Source organism: Tympanuchus pallidicinctus, unplaced genomic scaffold (genome assembly GCF_026119805.1).
Source record: "Tympanuchus pallidicinctus isolate F22 unplaced genomic scaffold, pur_lepc_1.0 scaffold46, whole genome shotgun sequence".
Taxonomy (NCBI): Eukaryota; Metazoa; Chordata; class Aves; order Galliformes; family Phasianidae; genus Tympanuchus; species Tympanuchus pallidicinctus.
The window spans coordinates 1,179,965-1,199,831 of NW_026294765.1; the positions used below are offsets into that span (position 1 = coordinate 1,179,965).

At 51.6% G+C, this 19,867-nt stretch overlaps 1 protein-coding gene across 1 annotated transcript; it reads left to right on the plus strand.

Annotated features, from left to right (window-relative positions):
• The first annotated feature begins 2,748 nt into the window (after window positions 1-2,748).
• Window positions 2,749-18,036, plus strand: MBD3 (methyl-CpG binding domain protein 3). Its single transcript, XM_052702818.1, has 8 exons — window positions 2,749-2,936; window positions 4,827-4,949; window positions 9,375-9,534; window positions 10,403-10,540; window positions 12,846-12,936; window positions 13,352-13,529; window positions 14,502-14,699; window positions 16,144-18,036. The coding sequence occupies exons 1-7, from the start codon at window positions 2,923-2,925 to the stop codon at window positions 14,692-14,694; spliced, it is 897 nt and encodes a 298-aa protein (XP_052558778.1). The 5' UTR covers window positions 2,749-2,922; the 3' UTR covers window positions 14,695-14,699; window positions 16,144-18,036.
• The last annotated feature ends 1,831 nt before the right edge of the window (window positions 18,037-19,867 follow it).

The following is a 19,867-nucleotide window of genomic DNA, read 5'->3' on the forward strand; positions in this document are numbered from 1 at the left end:
CGAGAGGACAGCAAGATGCTTCCTGAGCGTTGATCCAGAAGGAGACAAACACAAACCAAGAGAAACAACCCTGGTGACGTGGAATGCGAGCTCTGCGCTGATGAAAGGCACAATCTCCACTGCCAGGTGTCTGAGATAGAAAATTCTTCCTGTGTGACAACTGCAGCCCTGCACCCATGGGCACAGCCACCCCTCTGAAGCCGTTGTGAGCTTCTCCCCCTGCACCCCGTATGCAGGACCGGGTTTCCTCTCGTCCCCAGCACACATCTCACATCCTTCCTCGCGTTCCCTGCTGTGTTCGTTTGAAACCAATGAGCCACATTTTGTTCTTCTGTCTTCTTGGCTTTTTTTTTCCTTAAGTAAAATGGCTTTTTTTGCACGGCTGTGAGCCAAAGGAAAAGCTGGGAGATCCAACAGGCTGAAGAAGCTCCATGTCAGGCTGTCCTGCACAGCATGTTTGTGGGGTCCGTAACCTCAGTGGCCCATCTATGTCCTGCATGGCCATCCATATCCACAAGTCCTTGGTGATCCATCCATGCCCTATACCATGCATGGCTTGTCCATGAGCTCCTACGTTTGATGTCCCATCCATGTCCCATGTTCTTGGTGGCCCGTTCAGTCTCCATGCCCTGCACAGTCTGTCTCTGAGGTCATTGCCTTTGTGGACCTTTCACTCCCCACATCCTTCATGACTTGTCCACGGGGCCACATTCTTGGTGGCCTTTCATGGCTGTGCAGCCTATCCATGGGGTCACGTCCTTGGTGGCCCACTCGCTCCCCATGTCCCACATGGATAAATGTCCTTGGTGGCCCATCCATACCCCATGTTCCTGGTGGCCATTCCATGCCCTATATCCTGCGTGGCTTATCCATGGGGCCACACTATTGGTGGCCCATTCACTCCCCATGTCCCGCATGGATCCACGTCCTTGGTGGCCATACCTTACATTCATGATAGCCCATCCACACCCTGCATCCTTCGCAGCTCACCCATGGGCTCACACCTTTGTTAACCCGTTCACAGCCCATTCATTCCCCAATCCCTGCATGGCCCATTTATGGTGGTCCATCCATACCCTGTGCTAAGGTGGTCCTATACAGAACATTTATAGCCTCGCTTCCTAAGCAGTTATCCAGCCTCTGTGTCCTCTTACAGCCCACCGAAGGCACGACCACCCCCTCCCCCCCAATCCCGACAGATAGGACAGATAGGGGGAGGGGGGTCTGTGTAGGGGTAGAGAGGGGGATGGGGGGGATATCGATAGCTGAGGGGTCTGTGTGGGGTTGGGGGGGGGGTACCTGTGGGGACGGGCGGGGGTCTCAATGGGGATTGGAGAGTCTCTATGGGGATGGGGGGGTCTTGTGGAGGTGGGGGGGGTCCCGAATTGGGAGCTGTGGGGCTGCTTGGGGTCATTGGGGGCTGCTTTGGGTCGTTATCCAGCCTCTGCGTCCTCTTACAGCCCACCGAGGGCACGACCACCCAGCCACCCAGCCCTCCTTCTGTCCCTCCCCCCCTTCTGTGCGCTGCAGCCCGGGGGCTGCAGGGGGCGCGAGCGGGAGGGGCGGGGGGCGAGCGGGGCTGCGCGGGCAGAGCGGCGGGAACGGACGGACTGGGGGGGGGGGAGGAAGGAAGGATGCCCAAAACGGCGCTGCCGGGACAGCGAGGGGGGGCGCGGCGCCAGGCGGTGGGGTAAGGCTGGGGGGGGTGCGGGGATGGAGGGGGGATGAGGGAATTGGAAGGGGATGAAGGGGGTCAGTACGGGCATTGGATGTTGGGGGGGAGGGGTTTCTCTATGGGGATGTGGTCCGCGTGGGGTGGGGGGGGTGGGATGTGGGGGGGGCCGGGTGGGGGTAGAGAGGGGGTCGGGGGGGGATATCGATACTGAGGAGTCTTTGTGGGGTTGGGAGGGAGTCTCTATGGGAATGGGGGGGGTCCATGTGGGGGTAGGGGGAGTCTCTATGGGGATGGGGGAGTCCTTGTGGGGGTGGGGAAGGTCTCTATGGGGATGGGAGGGGGTCCATGTGGGGGTAGGGGGAGTCTCTATGGGGATGGGGGGGTCCTTGTGGGGGTGGGGAAGGTCTCTATGGGGATGGGGGGGGTCCATGTGGGGGTAGGGGGAGTCTCTATGGGGATGGGGGGGTCCTTGTGGGGGTGGGGAAGGTCTCTATGGGGATGGGGGGGGTCCATGCGAGGGTAGGGGGAGTCTCTATGGGGATGGGGGGGGGTCCTTGTGGGGGTGGGGAAGGTCTCTATGGGGATGGGGGGGGTCCATGTGGGGGTAGGGGGAGTCTCTATGGGGATGGGGGGGGTCCTCGTGGGGTTAGGGCGGGGTCTCTATGGGGACGTGGGGGGGGTCCTCGTGGGGGTAGAGGGGTCTCTATGGGGGTAAGGGGATCCCTGGGGGGTAAGTTCTGTATGGGGATGAGGATGATTCGATGGGGGGGGGGGGGGTGAGGTGGGGGGTCTCAATGGAGATGGGGGAAGGCTGTAGCGGTGGCTGTTGGGGCTGCGTGTTGTCAGACGGGGTCTGTGGGGGTCTATGGAGGAAGGAGAGGTTTGAATCTCGGGGTGCCGCGTTGGACGGGGGAGGGGGGTCTCCAAAGGGCAGCCCCTACGCAGGGACTATATCCCGCGGCGTGCCCGGGCGGAGGGATCCGCCGCCCCCGACCCTGCGAGAGGCGGAGCGCGGTGAAAAAGGAGGTGGGTGGCGGGGGGGCGGGGAACGGAACCGCGGGGGCGGGCGGAGCGGAGCCGAGCGCGGCGCCTTACGGCCGAGGGAGGGCCGCGGCGTGGCCCAGGGGAGGCCGCGCTCGGGGCCGCGAGCGGAGCGGGAGGAGCTGCGGCCGTTGGTGGGAACGGGAAGAGGCGGCGGGCGGAGGGGCGGCGGGGAGTCGGGGAAGCCGAGATCTGCGGCGGCGGAGATGGAGCGGAAGAGGTGGGAGCGGGCAGGAGGGGGGGGGGGGCAGAGCGCGGGGAGGCGTTGCTGGTGCTGCGGGCGGGGGGGTCCCGGATTGGGAGATGTGGGGCTGCGTTGGGGGCCGCTTGGGGGCGCTTTGGAGGCGTTGGGGGGCTGCTTTGGGGGAATTGGGGGCTGCGTCGGGGTCGTCGGGGGCTTCTTGAGGGCTCTTTAGGGCTTGGGGGGTTGCTTAGGGGGAATTGGGGGCTGCTTTGGGTGGTTGGGGGCTGCTTTGGGGCACTCTGTGGCATTGGAGGGCTGCTTGGGGGGCTGCTTGGGGTCCTTGGGGGCTGCTTGAGGGCACTTTGGAGTATTGGAGGGTTGCTTTGTGGTCATTGGAGGCTGCTTGGATTCATTGGGGGCTGCTTGAGGGCTCTGGGTTCGTTGGGGGTTGCTTTAGGGCACGTTGTGGTATTGGAGGGCTGCTCTGGGGTCGTTGGGGGCTTTAAGGCACTTTGGTGCATTGGAGGACTTCTTTGGGGGCTGCTTGGGGTCGTTAGGGGTTGCTTTAGGGCACTTTGGAGCTTTGGGGGTTTGCTTTGTGGTCATTGGGGGCTGCTGGAGGGCTCTGGGTTCATTGGGGGCTGCTTTAGGGCACGGTGTGGTATTGGAGGGCTGCTTTGTGGTCATTGGAGGCTGCTTGGCATCGTTGGGGGCTGCTTGAGGGCTCTGGGTTCATTGGGATCTGCTTTAGGGCACGTTGTGATATTGGAGGGCTGCTTTGGGATCGTTGGGGGTTACTTGGTGTCATTGGGGGCTGTTTTAGGGCGCTTTGGGGCATTGGAGGGCTGCTTTGTGGTCATTGCAGGCTGCTTGGTGTCCTTGGAGGCTGCTTGAGGGCTCTTTGGGTTCATTGGGGGTTGCTTTGGGGCACTGTGGGGGCATTGGAGGGCTTTGGGGGCTGCTTGGGGTCATTGGGGGTTGCTTTAGTGCACTTTGGGGGCATTGGAGGGCTGCTTTGGAGTGTTGGGGGGCTGCTTTGGGGGCTGCCGGTTCCCTGCTCTGTGCTGCCCCAGGAGCTGGGTGCTGTGGGATGATCCCTTCACAGGGCCCTCATCCCCTTGCAGTGCTTCATGGCAGTGGGTCCGATGGGTGCTGGGTGCTCCAGGTGTCAGAATGAGGATCCCATCATCCCAGGGCTGCTCCCACTGCCCGTCCCGTGCTGCTTTGGGGTCGAGTGAAGGCAGCAGGCTGTGCTGTGAGGGCAGGCAGAGGGCTCAGCAGCGTGGAGAGCGCTCACCTGCTTTGCCTGGAGGAGATGGGAGAGGAGAACGCTTTGTGCAGCCGTGTGTGGGCCATGCGGATCTTCCTTCCAACACCAGGAGCTGCTGCCCCATGGGCAAACCCAGGGCTGGAGGAGCTCAGTGTGGGTGCCAGGCTGTTTTCACCCAGCCCTTGTGGTTGGTGGGATGTGCTGTCAGCTCAGCACACATGGTGTTCATCTTCACCATGGCATTCTGGTGGTGGGGATTAGCATTGTGCACTGAGCAGAGCAGCAAAGTGCTCGTTGGTGGGGTCTGATGCTGGAGGTGCCCAAACAGCGTTGGATCCAGGGAAGGGAAAGCCCCACCTGCAGAGCTGAGGGCGCAGATGGTGGTTCTGCTTCCCAGGGACTTCGTTGTAGAGTTGTGCTCTCAGAGCCACAGAGCAGGGGGAGAGGATAAATGCCATATTATTCCCAAGATATAATGGATTTTTCCTTTCTATCAGTTTGGACAGAGATGAAAGGTGTAACGCGGCCCCGCTGCACTAATTTTCAATCACTGTTGCATTTTGAACCACCTCAGAGTGGCAAACACACCAGCGGCACTTTATGAATACCTCTGCTATTTCTGCCTGTTGCTTACCTGGCTGTTTCCTTTCACCCAGCTGCTCTGAGCACACGGATGCAGTGAGCGTGGACAATTGCGTGCACAGCTTCCCATCAGAAATCACTGGAAACAAACGCTCCCGTGTGAGATCACCAGCCCTGGGGATTAACACCAATCCAAGGTGAGCAGCACGGATCGCTTTCCTTGTGGCTGCCGTGTGTGGAGATGTCCTTGTGTAGCCCTAAATGCCTTCTGTTCCGTGTGGAGTTTGGGAGGCAGATGCGTTGTGTTCTGTTGGAGGGAATTGTCCTCCAGCCTCGCCGGGTGGAGCAGCACAGGAGTGCTTGATGGTGTCAGTGCAGTGGGGCTGGTGGTGCAGCAGGGGTGGAGGGTCTGCGCTGCGTGTCGCAAAGGGAATCGTGTCAGTTCATGAAGTCTGAGGGAGTTCTGGCTGCGTGGTTCTTAGGCTCTTTGTGCCCACACGAGGAGAGGAAGGAGGGCTTACAGCTGCTGTGTGCAGCAGTGCTTGTGTCTGCCTATGGGGTCACGTCCTGCACGCCCCATGTCCTTGGTGGTCCGTTCAGTCACGATGTTCTGCGTGGCCCAGCTGTGGGTCTGTGCCCTCGGTGGCCCTCTGTGCAAAGCCACGTGGATGTGGTGCTTCTGGGTGGGCTGTTGCTGTGGCTCAAACAGCTGTGGGCTGTCAGCAGGGTGCCAGGGATGGGTGATGGAGATGTTGCTGTGTGGGCATCCCTGTGAGCACACCAGGATATAAGAAGAGGTGGCTGCAGGGCTCAGCTGGTCCCGGTGGGTTTGCCCTGCTGCTTTTTGTGTCTGTGCTGTCTGGTTGCATCCCATAGAGGTGTGGGAGCACCAGGGTGAGTTCAGGACCTGCTGCCACCGGTAATGGGGACAGTGGAGCCATTGGGTGGGATGGCAGAGGAGGAGGGAAAGAGTGAGAAGAGGAGGAAAAGCATTTAGCATTATAACCATCACGAGGCTTTAAGCATATGCTTCTGATCACCCACCCCTTCTGACGTCGGTTACGTTCATTGAAAGGCAGGCAACATCCGGAGTGAGCTGGTGGGATTTCTTCATTTTATTTCATTTTTTTTTTGCCTTTTGTTCCCTCGCTTCCCAAGTTGTTCGGATCTGGCGGATGCGAAATGGGGAGAGCAGAGGGGAGGAGACTCGTGGAGTGAGGCAGGAGGAGGGAGCACTGCTGGCAGCACAGAGACAAAGGCTGAGCTGAGCACAGAGAGTGGGCACCTGGCGGCCACGTGCCCTGAATGGGCTGCCTGCATCCAACCCATCTGCACCCACAGCGTCCCCGAGTAGCAAACGAGGGCTCTGTGGGGCCGTTCTGTCAGCCCTGGGTACAGAAAATGCTGTGTGGCTGCTGATGGGCGGCGTGGGAATCGCTCGTGGCTTCGTGGTTCCCTGCTTTTTAGGGGTGGGGAGAAGTGTGGGAGGAGGGAATTCCCAGCTCGGCGCCGCGCTCGCAGCGCCAGGACCTGCGCTCACATCCACAGGAGGTTGATTGCTGCGGTTTTGTGTCAAAATTTCTTTCTTCTGGGTCTCTTCTGAGTCTTCGTGTATCAGAAAACCAACCCAAGATAAAGCAAAGCTTTTGCTCTGCGCTTGGAAAGAGAGAAATCTCCTCTTTCGTGCATTAAAAGTCACGTCAGCTTCATCACTGCTGGAGCACCATCTCTGTGCCTCGTTGGAAGCACAACCTGCTGAGTTTTGTCAGTGGGGGTTTTTGGCTGCATTTTGTTTTCTGACCCTCGCAGCAGCTCCGCAGCTTCGTTCCCCCATTGCGCCGGGATAAAAGTTTCTCTCTTTAACCCCTCGGTGCTTTTGTTTTGGGCCAGGCTTCCCCAGGGAGGAGGGACGGAGCTCTGAGTCATTTCAGGATTGTTTTAGTTGTGAGCTGAGTTGAGTTAGAAGCTGTTCTTCGGATCCCTTGCAGAATTACTAGAGTGCATGCTGACAAACAGAGCTGCAGGCTTTGTGCAACGTGCTCGGAGCGCATCTGGCTCTGTTGCTCTGGAATCCCCCACGCTTTGAAGTGGCAGAACAAGAACCTTGCACCTCAGCACAGCCCTCAGCACGTTATTTTTAATATTCCCTTCGGTGGATTTCTGTTTCTATTAAATAAATGGGAGCTGCAGGTCTCAGAAGAGGAAGCAGCATCGTGCCTTTCACGCAGCAGGAGCTTTTCTTTTTGACTCCGCTGTCAGCAGCGAAAGCTCAGCCCAGAGCCCTGCTGGAGTTGGTTCTTCCTTTGGGGATCACAGCATACAGCTCCCTTTGTGTTTTGAAGCAGTGGTTTCAAATTTGATGTCTGGATCCAGTCTGTTCCTGCCTGCTTCGTCCTGCTCTGATGCCATCTTCTGGTCTGAGCATTCTGCAGCTCACAGCCAGCTGTTCTGCACACAGACAGGGATGGAGCCTTTCTTCCTCTGATATTTTCAGTATGATGTGTACCAACTTTCCCTTTCAGGAGGGTTTTTCTGAGAGTTTTTAATCATCTGGTCCCTTCCCTTCCCTTCCCTTCCCTTCCCTTCCCTTCCCTTCCCTTCCCTTCCCTTCCCTTCCCTTCCCTTCCCTTCCCTTCCCTTCCCTTCCCTTCCCTTCCCTTCCCTTCCCTTCCCTTCCCTTCCCTTCCCTTCCCTTCCCTTCCCTTCCCTTCCCTTCCCTTCCCTTCCCTTCCCTTCCCTTCCCTTCCCTTCCCTTCCCTTCCCTTCCCTTCCCTTCCCTTCCCTTCCCTTCCCTTCCCTTCCCTTCCCTTCCCTTCCCTTCCCTTCCCTTCCCTTCCCTTCCCTTCCCTTCCCTTCCCTTCCCTTCCCTTCCCTTCCCTTCCCTTCCCTTCCCTTCCCTTCCCTTCCCTTCCCTTCCCTTCCCTTCCCTTCCCTTCCCTTCCCTTCCCTTCCCTTCCCTTCCCTTCCCTTCCCTTCCCTTCCCTTCCCTTCCCTTCCCTTCCCTTCCCTTCCCTTCCCTTCCCTTCCCTTCCCTTCCCTTCCCTTCCCTTCCCTTCCCTTCCCTTCCCTTCCCTTCATTAATTGACTTGCTCCTGCCATTCAGTACCATGGCACTAGAAATCCTGTGCTCACACTGCTTTTTTCACACTGTCCTGCTATGGAGCTTTCAAAGAAGTAGATAATATGGTGGAAAAACGCTTTTTCCTTTGAGCTGCCCTAAAGAAGACCCCAGAGAGGTTGTTAGCATCTCAGCACCGCAGCGCTGGGGGGTGTTCTGCATTGCTGAAGCAGTGCTGCTTCCCTCTGCCTGTGACAGCTTCATTATTTCCAGTTATTCTCGGCCTTTTAGTAGAAATCTATGAGCAAGAAGCTGCGTTTGTAGCTTCAGGAGTAACAGAAGGTGACTTAATTACAGATCTCCAACTGACTCCAGAAGGCATTGAAACCTCATCCGTGCTCATTTGTGTCCGACGGGTGCAAGTTGTGCTGATAACACCCCTCTCCCTCCTCGAGGGGAGCAAATGCAGCCTGTAATGTGTGCAATCTGGGGTTACCTCGACCCAAAAGCAGCAGCATGCACTCGGAGATAATCCTGCTCCTATGAGATGTGACGGATCTGGCCTAGCACTGCTGACTGCTGCATGATAGAAGGAAATGGACAAATGTGGGGAGGGCTCAGCTGGAGTTTCTGGTGTTTTTCACTCGTGTTGCCTGCAGTGGCTGTATGGGAGAGCCTGTGTCAGGCTGTATGGAGCACTGTATGCACACCTGGATGCACATTGCTGTCCTCTGCTCCTCAGGAAGCGAAGTACTTGGCACGTTAAAGATGCAAAGTAACAGAAAGGAGAGAAATTAAGAGAAGAAAGCAGCGTTGTTGTGATGCTAAATGAGATGTGAGGACGACTTTGTGCTCGGGGTCTGTAGTTCTCGCTGCAGTCACAGTGCATTGACTGCTTCTTGCTTTATGCACGAAGTACAAAAGGGCTCAATTAGTGCTTTTTGTTGTAGTGCAAAGGGCTCTGCTGTTATTAAAATAAAACAAGAGGTGGAGTGGTTTGTGTGTGCTTGCCAGCTTGTAGTGTCCATGTAAAATCAGGTGCATAAAACAAATCTCTTCTGTTTTGCCATCAATTGAGAGTTTTGTAAGGTTTTGACCTTTATTCTTGCATCAGCTGAGCGTCGCATTTCCTTGGCAGTGAATTTCCTCCTCCTTGCTGCTGCACAGCAGAGTGTGGGGAGGACTTATGGTACCTCTCAGACACAAGGAGATTATCCTTGGAAACAGGTGTTGTTATTGGAGACGACTGAGTGGTAGCTGCCCCTGTGCTGTCATTTCCAGTTATTCTGCTGATTATGCTGTTAATTTATACAGCATAATTTATACAGCAAAATACAACATATACTTTATTTATATATGGTCTAAATCTTTGTTTCCAACACGTCCCAACGAGTTCTGCTCCGTTTGTCTCTCCCAGTAACAACCAGAAGCTGATGTGAGTGCAGCGATGCCCATCCTGAGCTGAGCGTGAGCTCAGGAAGAGAAACCCAACTTGAAGCAGCCGCTGTGCTGAAGTGCAGAGGGTTTCATTCTCCCTCCTGATCTCTTTTCTGTGCTTTTCCAGCCCCAGTGGTAAGAAGTTCCGCAGCAAACCCCAGCTGGCTCGCTACCTGGGCAGCTCCATGGACCTGAGCACTTTTGATTTCCGCACGGGGAAAATGCTGATGAGTAAAATGAACAAGAACAGGCAGAGGATGCGCTACGACTGTTCCAACCAAGCCAAAGTAAGTTGTTCACCTTTGGGATTAAGTGAGGAGGCAGCACCGTGTGGCTGGTGGGTACAAACAGCCATCGTGAGCTTGTGGATCAGTTGGCATACAGCATGGTTCAGAGCAGCATTTGTCCTTAGTCCTTTTCTACACCTCATAAATAGGTTGAGCACATAGTATGTCTGCATTCTCGAGAGCAAGGCCTGTCCCACAGCCCTTCCCAGATGAGCAGGGCAGATCTAAATGGCACAATTCCTGTGCTCCATGTAACTCAAGGCCCGGTCCTGCTGTGAAACCTCAGAGTTGTTAAGGTTGGAAAGACCACTGAGTTCATCTAGTCCAACCTGATGGTTATCAGTGCTGTCAGAAGTGAGTTTTGTTAAGAACTGAAGGTTTGTAGAAAAGAAGAGCACTTGATTCCAGCTGTGTTGTTGTAATTCAGTAGTGGATGCCAGCAAATAAAACCAGAGAGGTCAGGATGGTTTCTGGATTCACAAACTGCTCTCTAAATCCCATATAACAGATTTTCTTAATTATTACTAATATTGTATCAAAACTTCTAGGTTTAGTGACCCAAAGGTGGCTTGTCACATCAGAACATAAAATCAATGTTCTGACTCCTAAATTCTGTCAAAATAGAAATAAAACTGTATGAATTAGATGAAGAGAGGAAGGTGTGGTTATGTTTGAGAGGTCTTAGGTGAGATCTGAGGGGTACTGTGTGCATGTTCAGCAGTCTCACTGCTACAGATCAGGCAGGTTTTCAAGTCCATAAGTGCTGCTGCTTTTGCACGCTGTGCCTCCTTGTAGCTGCAGTACTATTTTGGCAAATGTAAAATGTTTTATGGCATTTTCTGCTTCCTTTTTGTTTTGAAATGTTTAGGGCAAGCCTGATTTGAACACGGCGCTGCCGGTCAGACAGACGGCCTCCATCTTCAAACAGCCTGTCACAAAGATCACAAACCATCCCAGCAATAAGGTGAAGAGTGACCCACAGAAAGCTGTGGACCAACCCCGGCAGGTGAGACCTGGAGCTCAGAGGCTGCTTTTCCAGAAGAATCATAGAATGGGTTGGGTTGGAAGAGACCTTAGGGATCATCAAGCTCCAAACCCCCCTGCTGCAAGCAGGGCTGCCAACCTCCACATTTCACAGCAGCCCAGGCTGCCCAGGGCCCCATCCAACCCGGCCTTGAACACCTCCAGGGATGGACGGGGCATCACAGCCTCTCTGGGCAGCTGTTCCAGCACCTCACCACTCTCATAGCAAAGAACTTCCCCCTGACATCCAACCTCAATCTCCCCTCCCTCAACTTCAAACCATTTCCCCTTGTCCTGCTGTTATCTCCCCTTTTCAAGAGTTGATTCCCCTCCTGTTTGCAGGCTCCCCTTAAGCACTGCAGGCAGCACTGAGGTCACCCTGCAGCTTCTTTTCTCCAGGCTGAACAAGCCCAGCTCCCTCAGCCTGTCTTTGGAGGGGAGCTGCTCCAGCCCTCAGCTCATCTTTGTGGCCCCTTCTGGACCCTCTCCCACAGCTCCCTGTCTTGTATTGGGTGCCCCAGACCTGGATGCAGTACTGCAGATGGTGCCTCATGAGGGCAGAGTAGAGAAGGACAGTACCTCCCTGTCCCTGCTTCTGATGGAGCCCAGGATACCATTTGCTTTCCAAGCTGCATGAGCACACTGCTGGCTCAACGTTCACTTTCTCATCCACCAGGTCCTTCCCTGCAGAGCTAACTTCTGACTTCTGCTGCTGAGAAGTCCCAAAATAAAATGGCTGGAGTTTGTAACATTGGACAGAGAGCACAGTAATGCAAGATTACAGAAAGCTTAGGGTGCTCCCAGCTCTTAATTCAAGTCCTATCTACAAACTTGGAACTCATCACCATTTTAGTGCAGCTGTTACAAAATGTTCAGATTCTGTGTTTCAAGAAGTCCCTGTTCCTCTGTGGTGCTTGTGATGTGCTGCACAGGATGGTCCCCCTGCAGGTGGCTCTGTCATTGCTGGCTGTCCCCACCTCTTTGAGTACAGTCAGAAATTCACTTGGAATGTCACTGTGACAAAGTTGCCTGTTGTTTGTCTTCTCATGCTGTATATTTGCCAGCAAGGAAACAAACCAATGGTAAAGGGAATCTTTCAGCTTAATTTCGTCAAGTGAAAGGATGCAAAGAGTGTGCTTGGACCAATGCAGCTTTGGAGCTGGGCATTGGTTCAAGTGAGGCTGGTGTGTTCAAAGCTGCCTTTGGAAGGCGTTCTCAGTTCATTAGTGCTGCCCAGAGCTGACAGCCTGCTGCCTGCACAGAGCTCACACCAGGGTTTCTGTGAATCCTTTCCTGTCGTGAGCCTGTCTTTATGCCTTTTGGAAACTAGAAGTTCAGCTTCATTAGTCTGTTCAGATGCTGTCAATGGTACCAATTAGCAGGGTATCTTAGGCTCTTGCAGGTGTATCTCACAAAGAGGAAAGCGATTTCATTAAAAATACCTTATAAAATACCCTTACATCTCACTGAGAACTTGGTGCAAGCTTGAGAACTTACCTTAGTGAAATATGGTGGAGGATCTCTTTGAAATGGAGTGGTGGTTATGTTTTAAAGCCAGGCTGCTGGGTTTCTAATGTTGTTTCCTAAGGAGGAAGGGTGTGCGTTGGCAGTTCTGTTGCTCCTCCTGTAAGCCATCGTGTGCTGCTGTAAATTCCACCTGTTTGAAAGTCACAGGTGAGAGAATAACCAGCCCCAGTTTGTTTTGGCTTTTGCAGTCCTCATTTCTCAGTTAGAAGCTTGTAATACGTGGATGCTGTCAGGCATGAAAGGAGGTGTGTGGCCTGCTTACCTGGGTAAAGTGGCTTTATTGCAAGAAAAAATGCATTCCAGCTATTCCTTGATCATCCTTTTACAGGCAGATTGAGAGATGAAAGTGTACCCAGCTTTTCTGTCCATCTCCCCACCAAACCACGGCTTCTCTTGCCTTTGAGTTTGAGGAGGACCTGTAATGCAGCGTTCAGGATGAGCTGGGATGGTTCTAATGAAAAATGCCAGGAGAGGAGTGAAATAATGCTCAGATGAGTTCTGCATTCCTTAACTTCAGTTCTGTGGCGTGTGAGAGAGAGAGCAGAAGAGAAAAGAAGCAGAGATGTTCTGCTCCTCGGGGGCAAAGCCTTCAAGGCAGTAAATCAGGATGAGGTGTGGGATTGATGGGCAGTGAGGTTTGCTCCCTGCCTTCATGCATGGCAGAGCCCCGCCTGCAAGTAGCCAGCAAGTAGCCAGCAAGTGTTGGCGGTGTCTGATTCCATTTCTTTCTGTGTACCAATGGATGCTTTCTTTCATGGCAGCTCTTCTGGGAGAAGAAATTAAGCGGGCTGAACGCTTTTGACATCGCAGAGGAGCTGGTGAAAACAATGGACCTGCCTAAAGGTTTACAAGGTAATCAGCCTGCCCTGAGCTCCGGTTCCAGCCATGATCCAGAGGTGCTGTGCTTGAGCTCTTCAGACCACTCTTCCTCCAGCAGCAGCTGTTAGTGCCCTGTGGCCTCCCTTTGTCCTTAGGGGATACAGCAGCATAATGAGAGGAAGTGGCAAAAGTTGCTTGACTTGTGTTTGTTTGTACTCCAGATCAGTGCCTGTTCAAACCGCTTCCACTCCCAGGCTGTGTTTCACGTGGCACAACCAGGGATCTGGGGGGGGGAGAGTTGTGCAGGTGCTATGAAAACCATTCAGGACTGAGATTTAGGTCATGCTGGCTTCCCAAATAACACCACCTGCTTTGCCATTAACGTTTGAGCAGTGCTTTGATCTGCTGCATGTCGTGCAGTGCTGATTCTCACTTCTCTGCCTTGCAGGGGTTGGACCTGGTTGCACTGATGAGACCCTCCTGTCTGCCATCGCCAGTGCCCTGCACACCAGCACCATGCCCATCACTGGGCAGCTGTCTGCAGCCGTGGAGAAGAACCCTGGCGTGTGGCTCAACACTTCACAGCCACTTTGCAAAGCATTTATGGTGACCGATGAAGATATTAGGTATCAATCAGAGAAATACTGTCTTGAAAAGTTTTCCTCTAGTAGAACAGTGCTCTCTGTTCAGTGGCAAGCCGAATCCTCTGGTAGGAGCAAGGCTTTGAAAGTGTCTTTATCAGAAAAACAGAAGAAAATCATTGCACGAAGCAGCTCTCACACAATCACGTACTTAAAGCACATTATTTTTTATTTGGACTGTGCTCAGTTACTCTGAGGTTTCAGGTTCGTGTTTGTTCTTCATATCAGTGTGTCTCCTTTAATTGACAAAGGTGTCTGAGTTTGAGTAACGTGGCTTAGGGCACCTCTCAAGAAATTGGATGCTTGGGAAAACACCAGATGTATTTTTCACCATCTTACCTTTCTGTGTCAGCACAGCACCAACCAGAAGCATCAACCACTGCTGTGACAGTGAACAAGGATGCAATTTGAGTGGCTGCAGCTTGCTTTCAACAAATCAGAGTTGGTCAGGTTCAGCTTTAAGCACCTGATAATGTCTTTGGTATATTCCTTTCTCAAACCTGAAATCACACTACTTCACATTCATTGACAGTGCATAAAAGCAGGAATTGTTTGGACTGTTCAGCTGGTCGATCTTTTTGAACTACAGGATGACATTTGTGGGGTGTGATTTAGACATGAATGACCAGGAAAAGCAGTCTGTTTATAGCTTTCTGGTTTCCTGTGCCTGAGATGAAATAGGAATCCCACACACTGCACTTTGTTGACCAATTCTTTACATTGCATTACGTGGCTTTGGGATAAAAGGAGCTGTAACATTGAAATATTAAATGGAGAAATGGAGATGTTTCTTTCAACCTCGTTTTAATGCCAGGCTTTTTCTTTTTTAATGGTGCAGCTCTTGTAGATGGCTCTTTCCAAGTCCTGCTTTTCTGCCAGGCCTTGTCTATGAGCAGTCTTTCTTTTGCTTGAAGTAGCTTTGAGAATTAATGTCAATGTTGGTTGATTTGGGGGCAGGAAGCAAGAGGAGCTGGTGCAGCAGGTGCGGAAGAGGCTGGAGGAAGCTCTGATGGCTGACATGCTGGCCCATGTAGAGGAGATAGCAAGAGATGGGGAAGCTCCTACAGAGAAAGAAGGAGGTGAGGAGGAAGGAGAAGATGAGGAGGAAGAAGAGGAACAGGATCATGACCAGGAAATGGAGAATGTATAGTCCAGGTAATGACAGCCTCCTTTCTCACAGCAACTTACTGAATAGTGCTTCACTGAAGGCAGAAATGTTTTCTGAGGGAACCCTGGCAAATATTGACCAATCTTTGCTTCTAAGCACACGCTTTCACAGCGTGCTTTTCGTGCAGAAATCAAATATCTTGTTGACTGTGATGTCTGGTGAGTGTTTGCATTGTCATGAAGTGTTCTGGGCCTTAAGTTTGCCTCAGATGGAATGGCTGAATGTGTAACCAGGCTCTGAATGGCAGCACGTGAAGGATTCGATAATGAAAATGGATCAGTTCTTAAAAATGGATGCCTTGTGATGTCATTTTGCCCCCCCCCCCCCAGCTTATTTATTATGGCCTGTGACAGGCAGGAGGATCCTGCAGGGGGGCAGGACAGCTGATGCCTTAGGGCTCTGTTCTCTCTTGCTTTTCCAGCAAGCATTTCACTTGCAGAACGTATCAGAGGGCACATTTCTGGAAATGTGAAACATTTTTAGAAATCAGAAAAGGGCAACCTGGCTACCAGAAGAGGGAAGCTGCTGAAATACTTTGTGGCAGGAATTTGTAAACTGAAAGCAACAGGAGAATGTAAAGTGTTCAGAATCTGAGAAGAACTCAATTGTTGCATGCTGCCAGCTGCAGGGTTCACAGAAACGTGCCTTTAGCACTGAGCAGCCTTTGAAGTTAGCATCAGGAGCTGCTGCTTGTGTTCAAGTTGGTCTGACTTTCACTTGCACAGTGGAGCTTTTTAAAGGTGCAGGTGGAATTTTGTTTTATTGTCTCGTAACCCAAAGTAGCTCTCAGTAATAAGTTTTTACTGCGTAGGAATGCAGAGCTGGGGGGGAAAAGGCACCTCGTGCAGCCAGATGGAAACAGAACTCGTTGGCTTGAAGTTTTGATCATTTTTAGCCTGAGAAAGCAGTGAGCATTCTGTGTCTGAGGTAGGACAGCCAACAGCCTGGGTGCTGCATCGTGCAGATTCCAGTGGTGTGAGCCTGTCAGGCAGGAATCAGGAATGTGGAGGAAGGAAGGATCTTCAGGATGAACAGCAGAAGAAAAGAGAAACCCCTTTGGAGGGAGTGGCAGCTGCATTTCAGCGTGAGATAGAATGAAGAGCAATTCTGAGATAGAATGAAGAACAATTCGTGTGAAGCTGGAAGGCTGGTTGTGATGTGAGATCTGTTCAGCGTTTGGGAGATACCATCTTGCATCTGGGCTCTACATTTTCCTGGTTTACCACATGACTAGCAGTAGCTTTATTTGGACAGTGAATATCTCACATTCCTTTCTACTGCAGAGCTGTGGCCCAGCAGAGAACCATAACAAACTATCTGCTGAAGGTGAAAAACAGGAGATAAAGGAGTGGTGATGTTTTGGCAGTGGTGCTGCAAAGGCGTTCGGAGGTGTCTCCTAACTTACCAGCTCTTCTTTTCTTTCTCTTCTAGGGAGTTCCATCTAAGAATTCCCAGAACAAACCCTACCAGCAGGGTCAGCACAACTATTTACAAAGCCAAGAGTGTCTGCAGAGTAACTTGCACCACCAGTCCAGCTGCAACTATGAGCATTTTGATGTACACTTCAGGAAAGCCAAGAAGCTGATGGTTCATTCATTGCTGGGTAGTTTGGAAGATGGAACTTGACTTAAGCTCTATTCCCCCTCCTTTTTGTTAAGGGGGGGAGGGCAAGGGGGAAAACAAAAGCGGGAGGGAATAAAGGAATGCAAAACAGTGGGAGGGAATGTATTAGGAACCAAACTCCCTGTCCTTTTTAATTTGGTTTTGGTTTTGTGGGTCAGCAATAGGTGCTACGTTTTTTTTTTCCAAGCTTTTCTATCCAAGTACCTTTAAGGATGACCCACGGAAACCATTTTCTCTCTGATGCAAGCGAGAGAGATGCCGTTTCACTCCTTGGCTGCTCTGCTGTGGGCTACCTGTCTGTACCAGTCTGTACGGAGGTCATTTTATGTTGTGGATTGTCATTCCATGTGTCAATTCAGGTCAGTGAATTTCATTTTCCTCACAAGACCACGTTGGTCTTGGCAGCGTAGTCTCAGAGATGAGCTGCCAGTGCCTCTTCCACCTGAGGTTTCGATGAGCAGGGGAAGTTACACATGAGGAACTGGTCAATGGCAATCTGGTTTTTTTTAGTGAGTTCCACCATCAAACCAAATGCACTACAGTGCACGTTTTTATATGGAGTTCTGTGTATGCCTCAGGCATAGCAGAACAGGGAAGATAAATATACCTGCTCAGTGGTATATTTTGCTTTGGTTTCTTCTGATCAGAAGGACCTCAACTCAGAATGGGAGGATTCCTCATTTCTGACTGACAATGAGGAAGACTTCCTCTTTTCTCTTTTGGTGCCAAGAACCCTCACCTCTGTTTCTGTGTGTGTGGAGGGAAGGGAATCCATTCCAATAGGTGTTTCTACACATCTGCTTTCATGTGCAGTGATGTTCTGACCTCTTTTAAAAACAAGGCAAAAGGTTGATTTTTTTTTTTTTTCTATAATTGTTACCTTAAAAAAAAAGGATCTAAAGCTTTTTATTAAGTATTAAACCTTTCTTATTTGCATGTGCAGTGAAGTGACCAGCATTTTTGTGTCCAAAAACTGAAATGATGTGAAACCTGCCTTAATGTGTTTATAAGTATTTGGCTTCACCGTGGGTACCTTGATTGATTCCTCAGTCTCTTCTAGTACAACTGTGAGCATTTGGGGGGAACTTGGGGCTAAAAAGGGCTTTATCTGGGGAGGGAGGATAGGGAGAGGGGAAGGAAGATGAGTGTATAGCTTGGAGAATATGTTGACTAGGTTGCAGAAGTTATTTTAGTCTTAGGGTATCCACTGCATAACGAATGCGTGGACGTCTCAGCTGAGAGTAACAGTATAAAGTGGTGGATTCAATATTGTGCCACTGACCACTTGTACAAGTTGTTGGTATCCCAAAACTTGGGGAAGAAAGTAGCTCCCAGAGCCTTTATTGTGTGAGGATGGTTAGCAGTCGGAGCGAGGGACCTTTGGGAGTAGTTTGCTTTAGTGATGTCCGTAGGGTTTAAAAGCTCCTCCAAAAAGATCCCATGCCAAAGCGACTGGTACTGTATTAACCTTTCTTAAAGATGTGAAGACACAAAATCCTTTTGCTATTGCTCATTTGGAGTACTGCAAGAAGACTGAAATTGTACTTTGCTGCTGCTGTACCAGGTATTGTGCTGGGGGTCTTTACCTTCTACTGCAGCCGGCGAGGGTGATTTTTCCTTTTTAAACAGTCTGTTACGGTTGTTATTCTGTAAAACTGTCCTCTTGTAATTCATTGTGTTGAATTAAATGTTTCTCACAAAGTGGAGACTCTTCTCTTTTCCTTCGAGGCCCTGCTTGGAGTCTGTGTGCTGCGTTGCAGGTATGTGGGCAGGGAGATGTTCACATGTTTGGGCTCTGCTCTGAGCTTTGGATCTCAGTGTTTGAGATCTATAAGAGGAGGAGAAGAGTGACACTGTGGATGGAAGGCTGCTGAGTCCTGCATCCTCACCAAGCAGCTGCTGTTTCGGGCTGGATTTGAGCTCTAGAAGTCTACAGCCTACCCTGGAGGGGCTCTTATGACCGTGTTCTGGTGTTATTTTGATGGGGTTTATTGTAAACTTCTGATACCTGGTGATGCCTCTGCTTCTATTCAAACGGAAATGCATTTTAAGCCTACGGGCGCCGCAACGCAGGCGACTGAGAAGCTGACAGCACCAAAGATTAAGAAGAACAAATTAAACAGTTCAAATTGCTGCCAACTGGTTCCTCAAATCAAAAGCCTCTGTATGTTTGCATTCATATGAAGGGAGCTGATTGCTCAGAGTACCAGAAAAGGAGGACAGGAGATCCAAAGGAACTTAACTAACATTACCTGCTTGCTGAAACGGGTGAGTAAATGAACGTTCCTTGGGAAGGAGCTTGCTGGCTTTCTCACGTTGCTGCTCTGATGACTGAGTTTCCCATTGCAGCCATGGTGGAGGGGCATGATGGAGCTGCCTGCCTTCTGCACATCCCCAAGGTGGAGAGAGCGTCATTACTGAGGTGTATCTTCTGAAGCAGTGAATAAGCAAAGAAAACTTGGAAGAAAAGTAACTGAATGATGTTAAGGCAGAATAGATCAGGCTTAGGTGTGTCCTGTGCAAGGTTTGCGATGATAGACTGCTTTGCTCATCTGAAATGATGGTGCCAAGCTTTGTCAGTGATCATCTTCACTGAGAAGGCAGGAGTCTGCCCCGTGCAGCTGCAATCGTGCAGCTTTTTCTGCAGATGCTGAGCTCCCAAAAGCCATTCCAGCCCTGTGCTGTGCTCCTCGTGATGGTTCGTGTCCCACCTGGAGGCAGCAGCCTGCTCAGTGGCAGGGAGCACTGCTTGGAGGAGAGGTTTGACAGCTCTGCAATTTTACTCAGCAAAAAATGGCAGTGAAATCACCAATTTGCACAGATGTTGGTACGGTTGAAGCCTGCAGAGCTCTTGGTGGTGGCTCTGCCTGAAAGCCAGCTCCCATCTGAAGCCCAACTTGCTTGGCTGCCTGTTGAGCAAGACAAGGGAGGAGTTTTCTTGCTTGTAAACTGAGCATATTAGGAAGAGAAAACAGGCATGAGAGGCACAGCTGGGTCGCTACTGTGGGCCTGGTAAACCCAGCACGTGGAGCCTTTTGTTCCACCTCTCCGATGGCTTCCTAGCAGGAATACTGCAGCAAAAAGGTTTGATGTGAGAGTTCACTGATAAATGCACGCTCTCGTTCTGCTTCCTGGGTGAGAGGAGGAGCTGGGATGAACTTGGCAAATCAGAAACACGTGTTTCCATCAGTGAGGCACGTTTGGGAGCTGGAAGCAATTCGCTTTGTGCCAACCAGGCTGCTGAATGGAAGCTTTTCAGCAGCGGCAGTTTATCAGCTGCTGGTGGAGGGAATTGTGCTTCTCTGTAGCTCTGGCAGGCTGTCCTGCTCCTTTCTATAAACTAAGGAAATGTTGAATGGGGAGCGTCAGTGAAGGTGAAAGGGGGGAAAAAAAGGACGTGTATTTTGCAGCTGTCTTGCTGAAAGCTAATCTCTCCCAGGCTGACAGCAGTGTGAGCAGCAGAGGGAAGAGGCAGCGCGCTGTGCTGATCAAGTTTCTTTGCTCAGATGAGTTTTGGTGCTGGTCCTGTGCA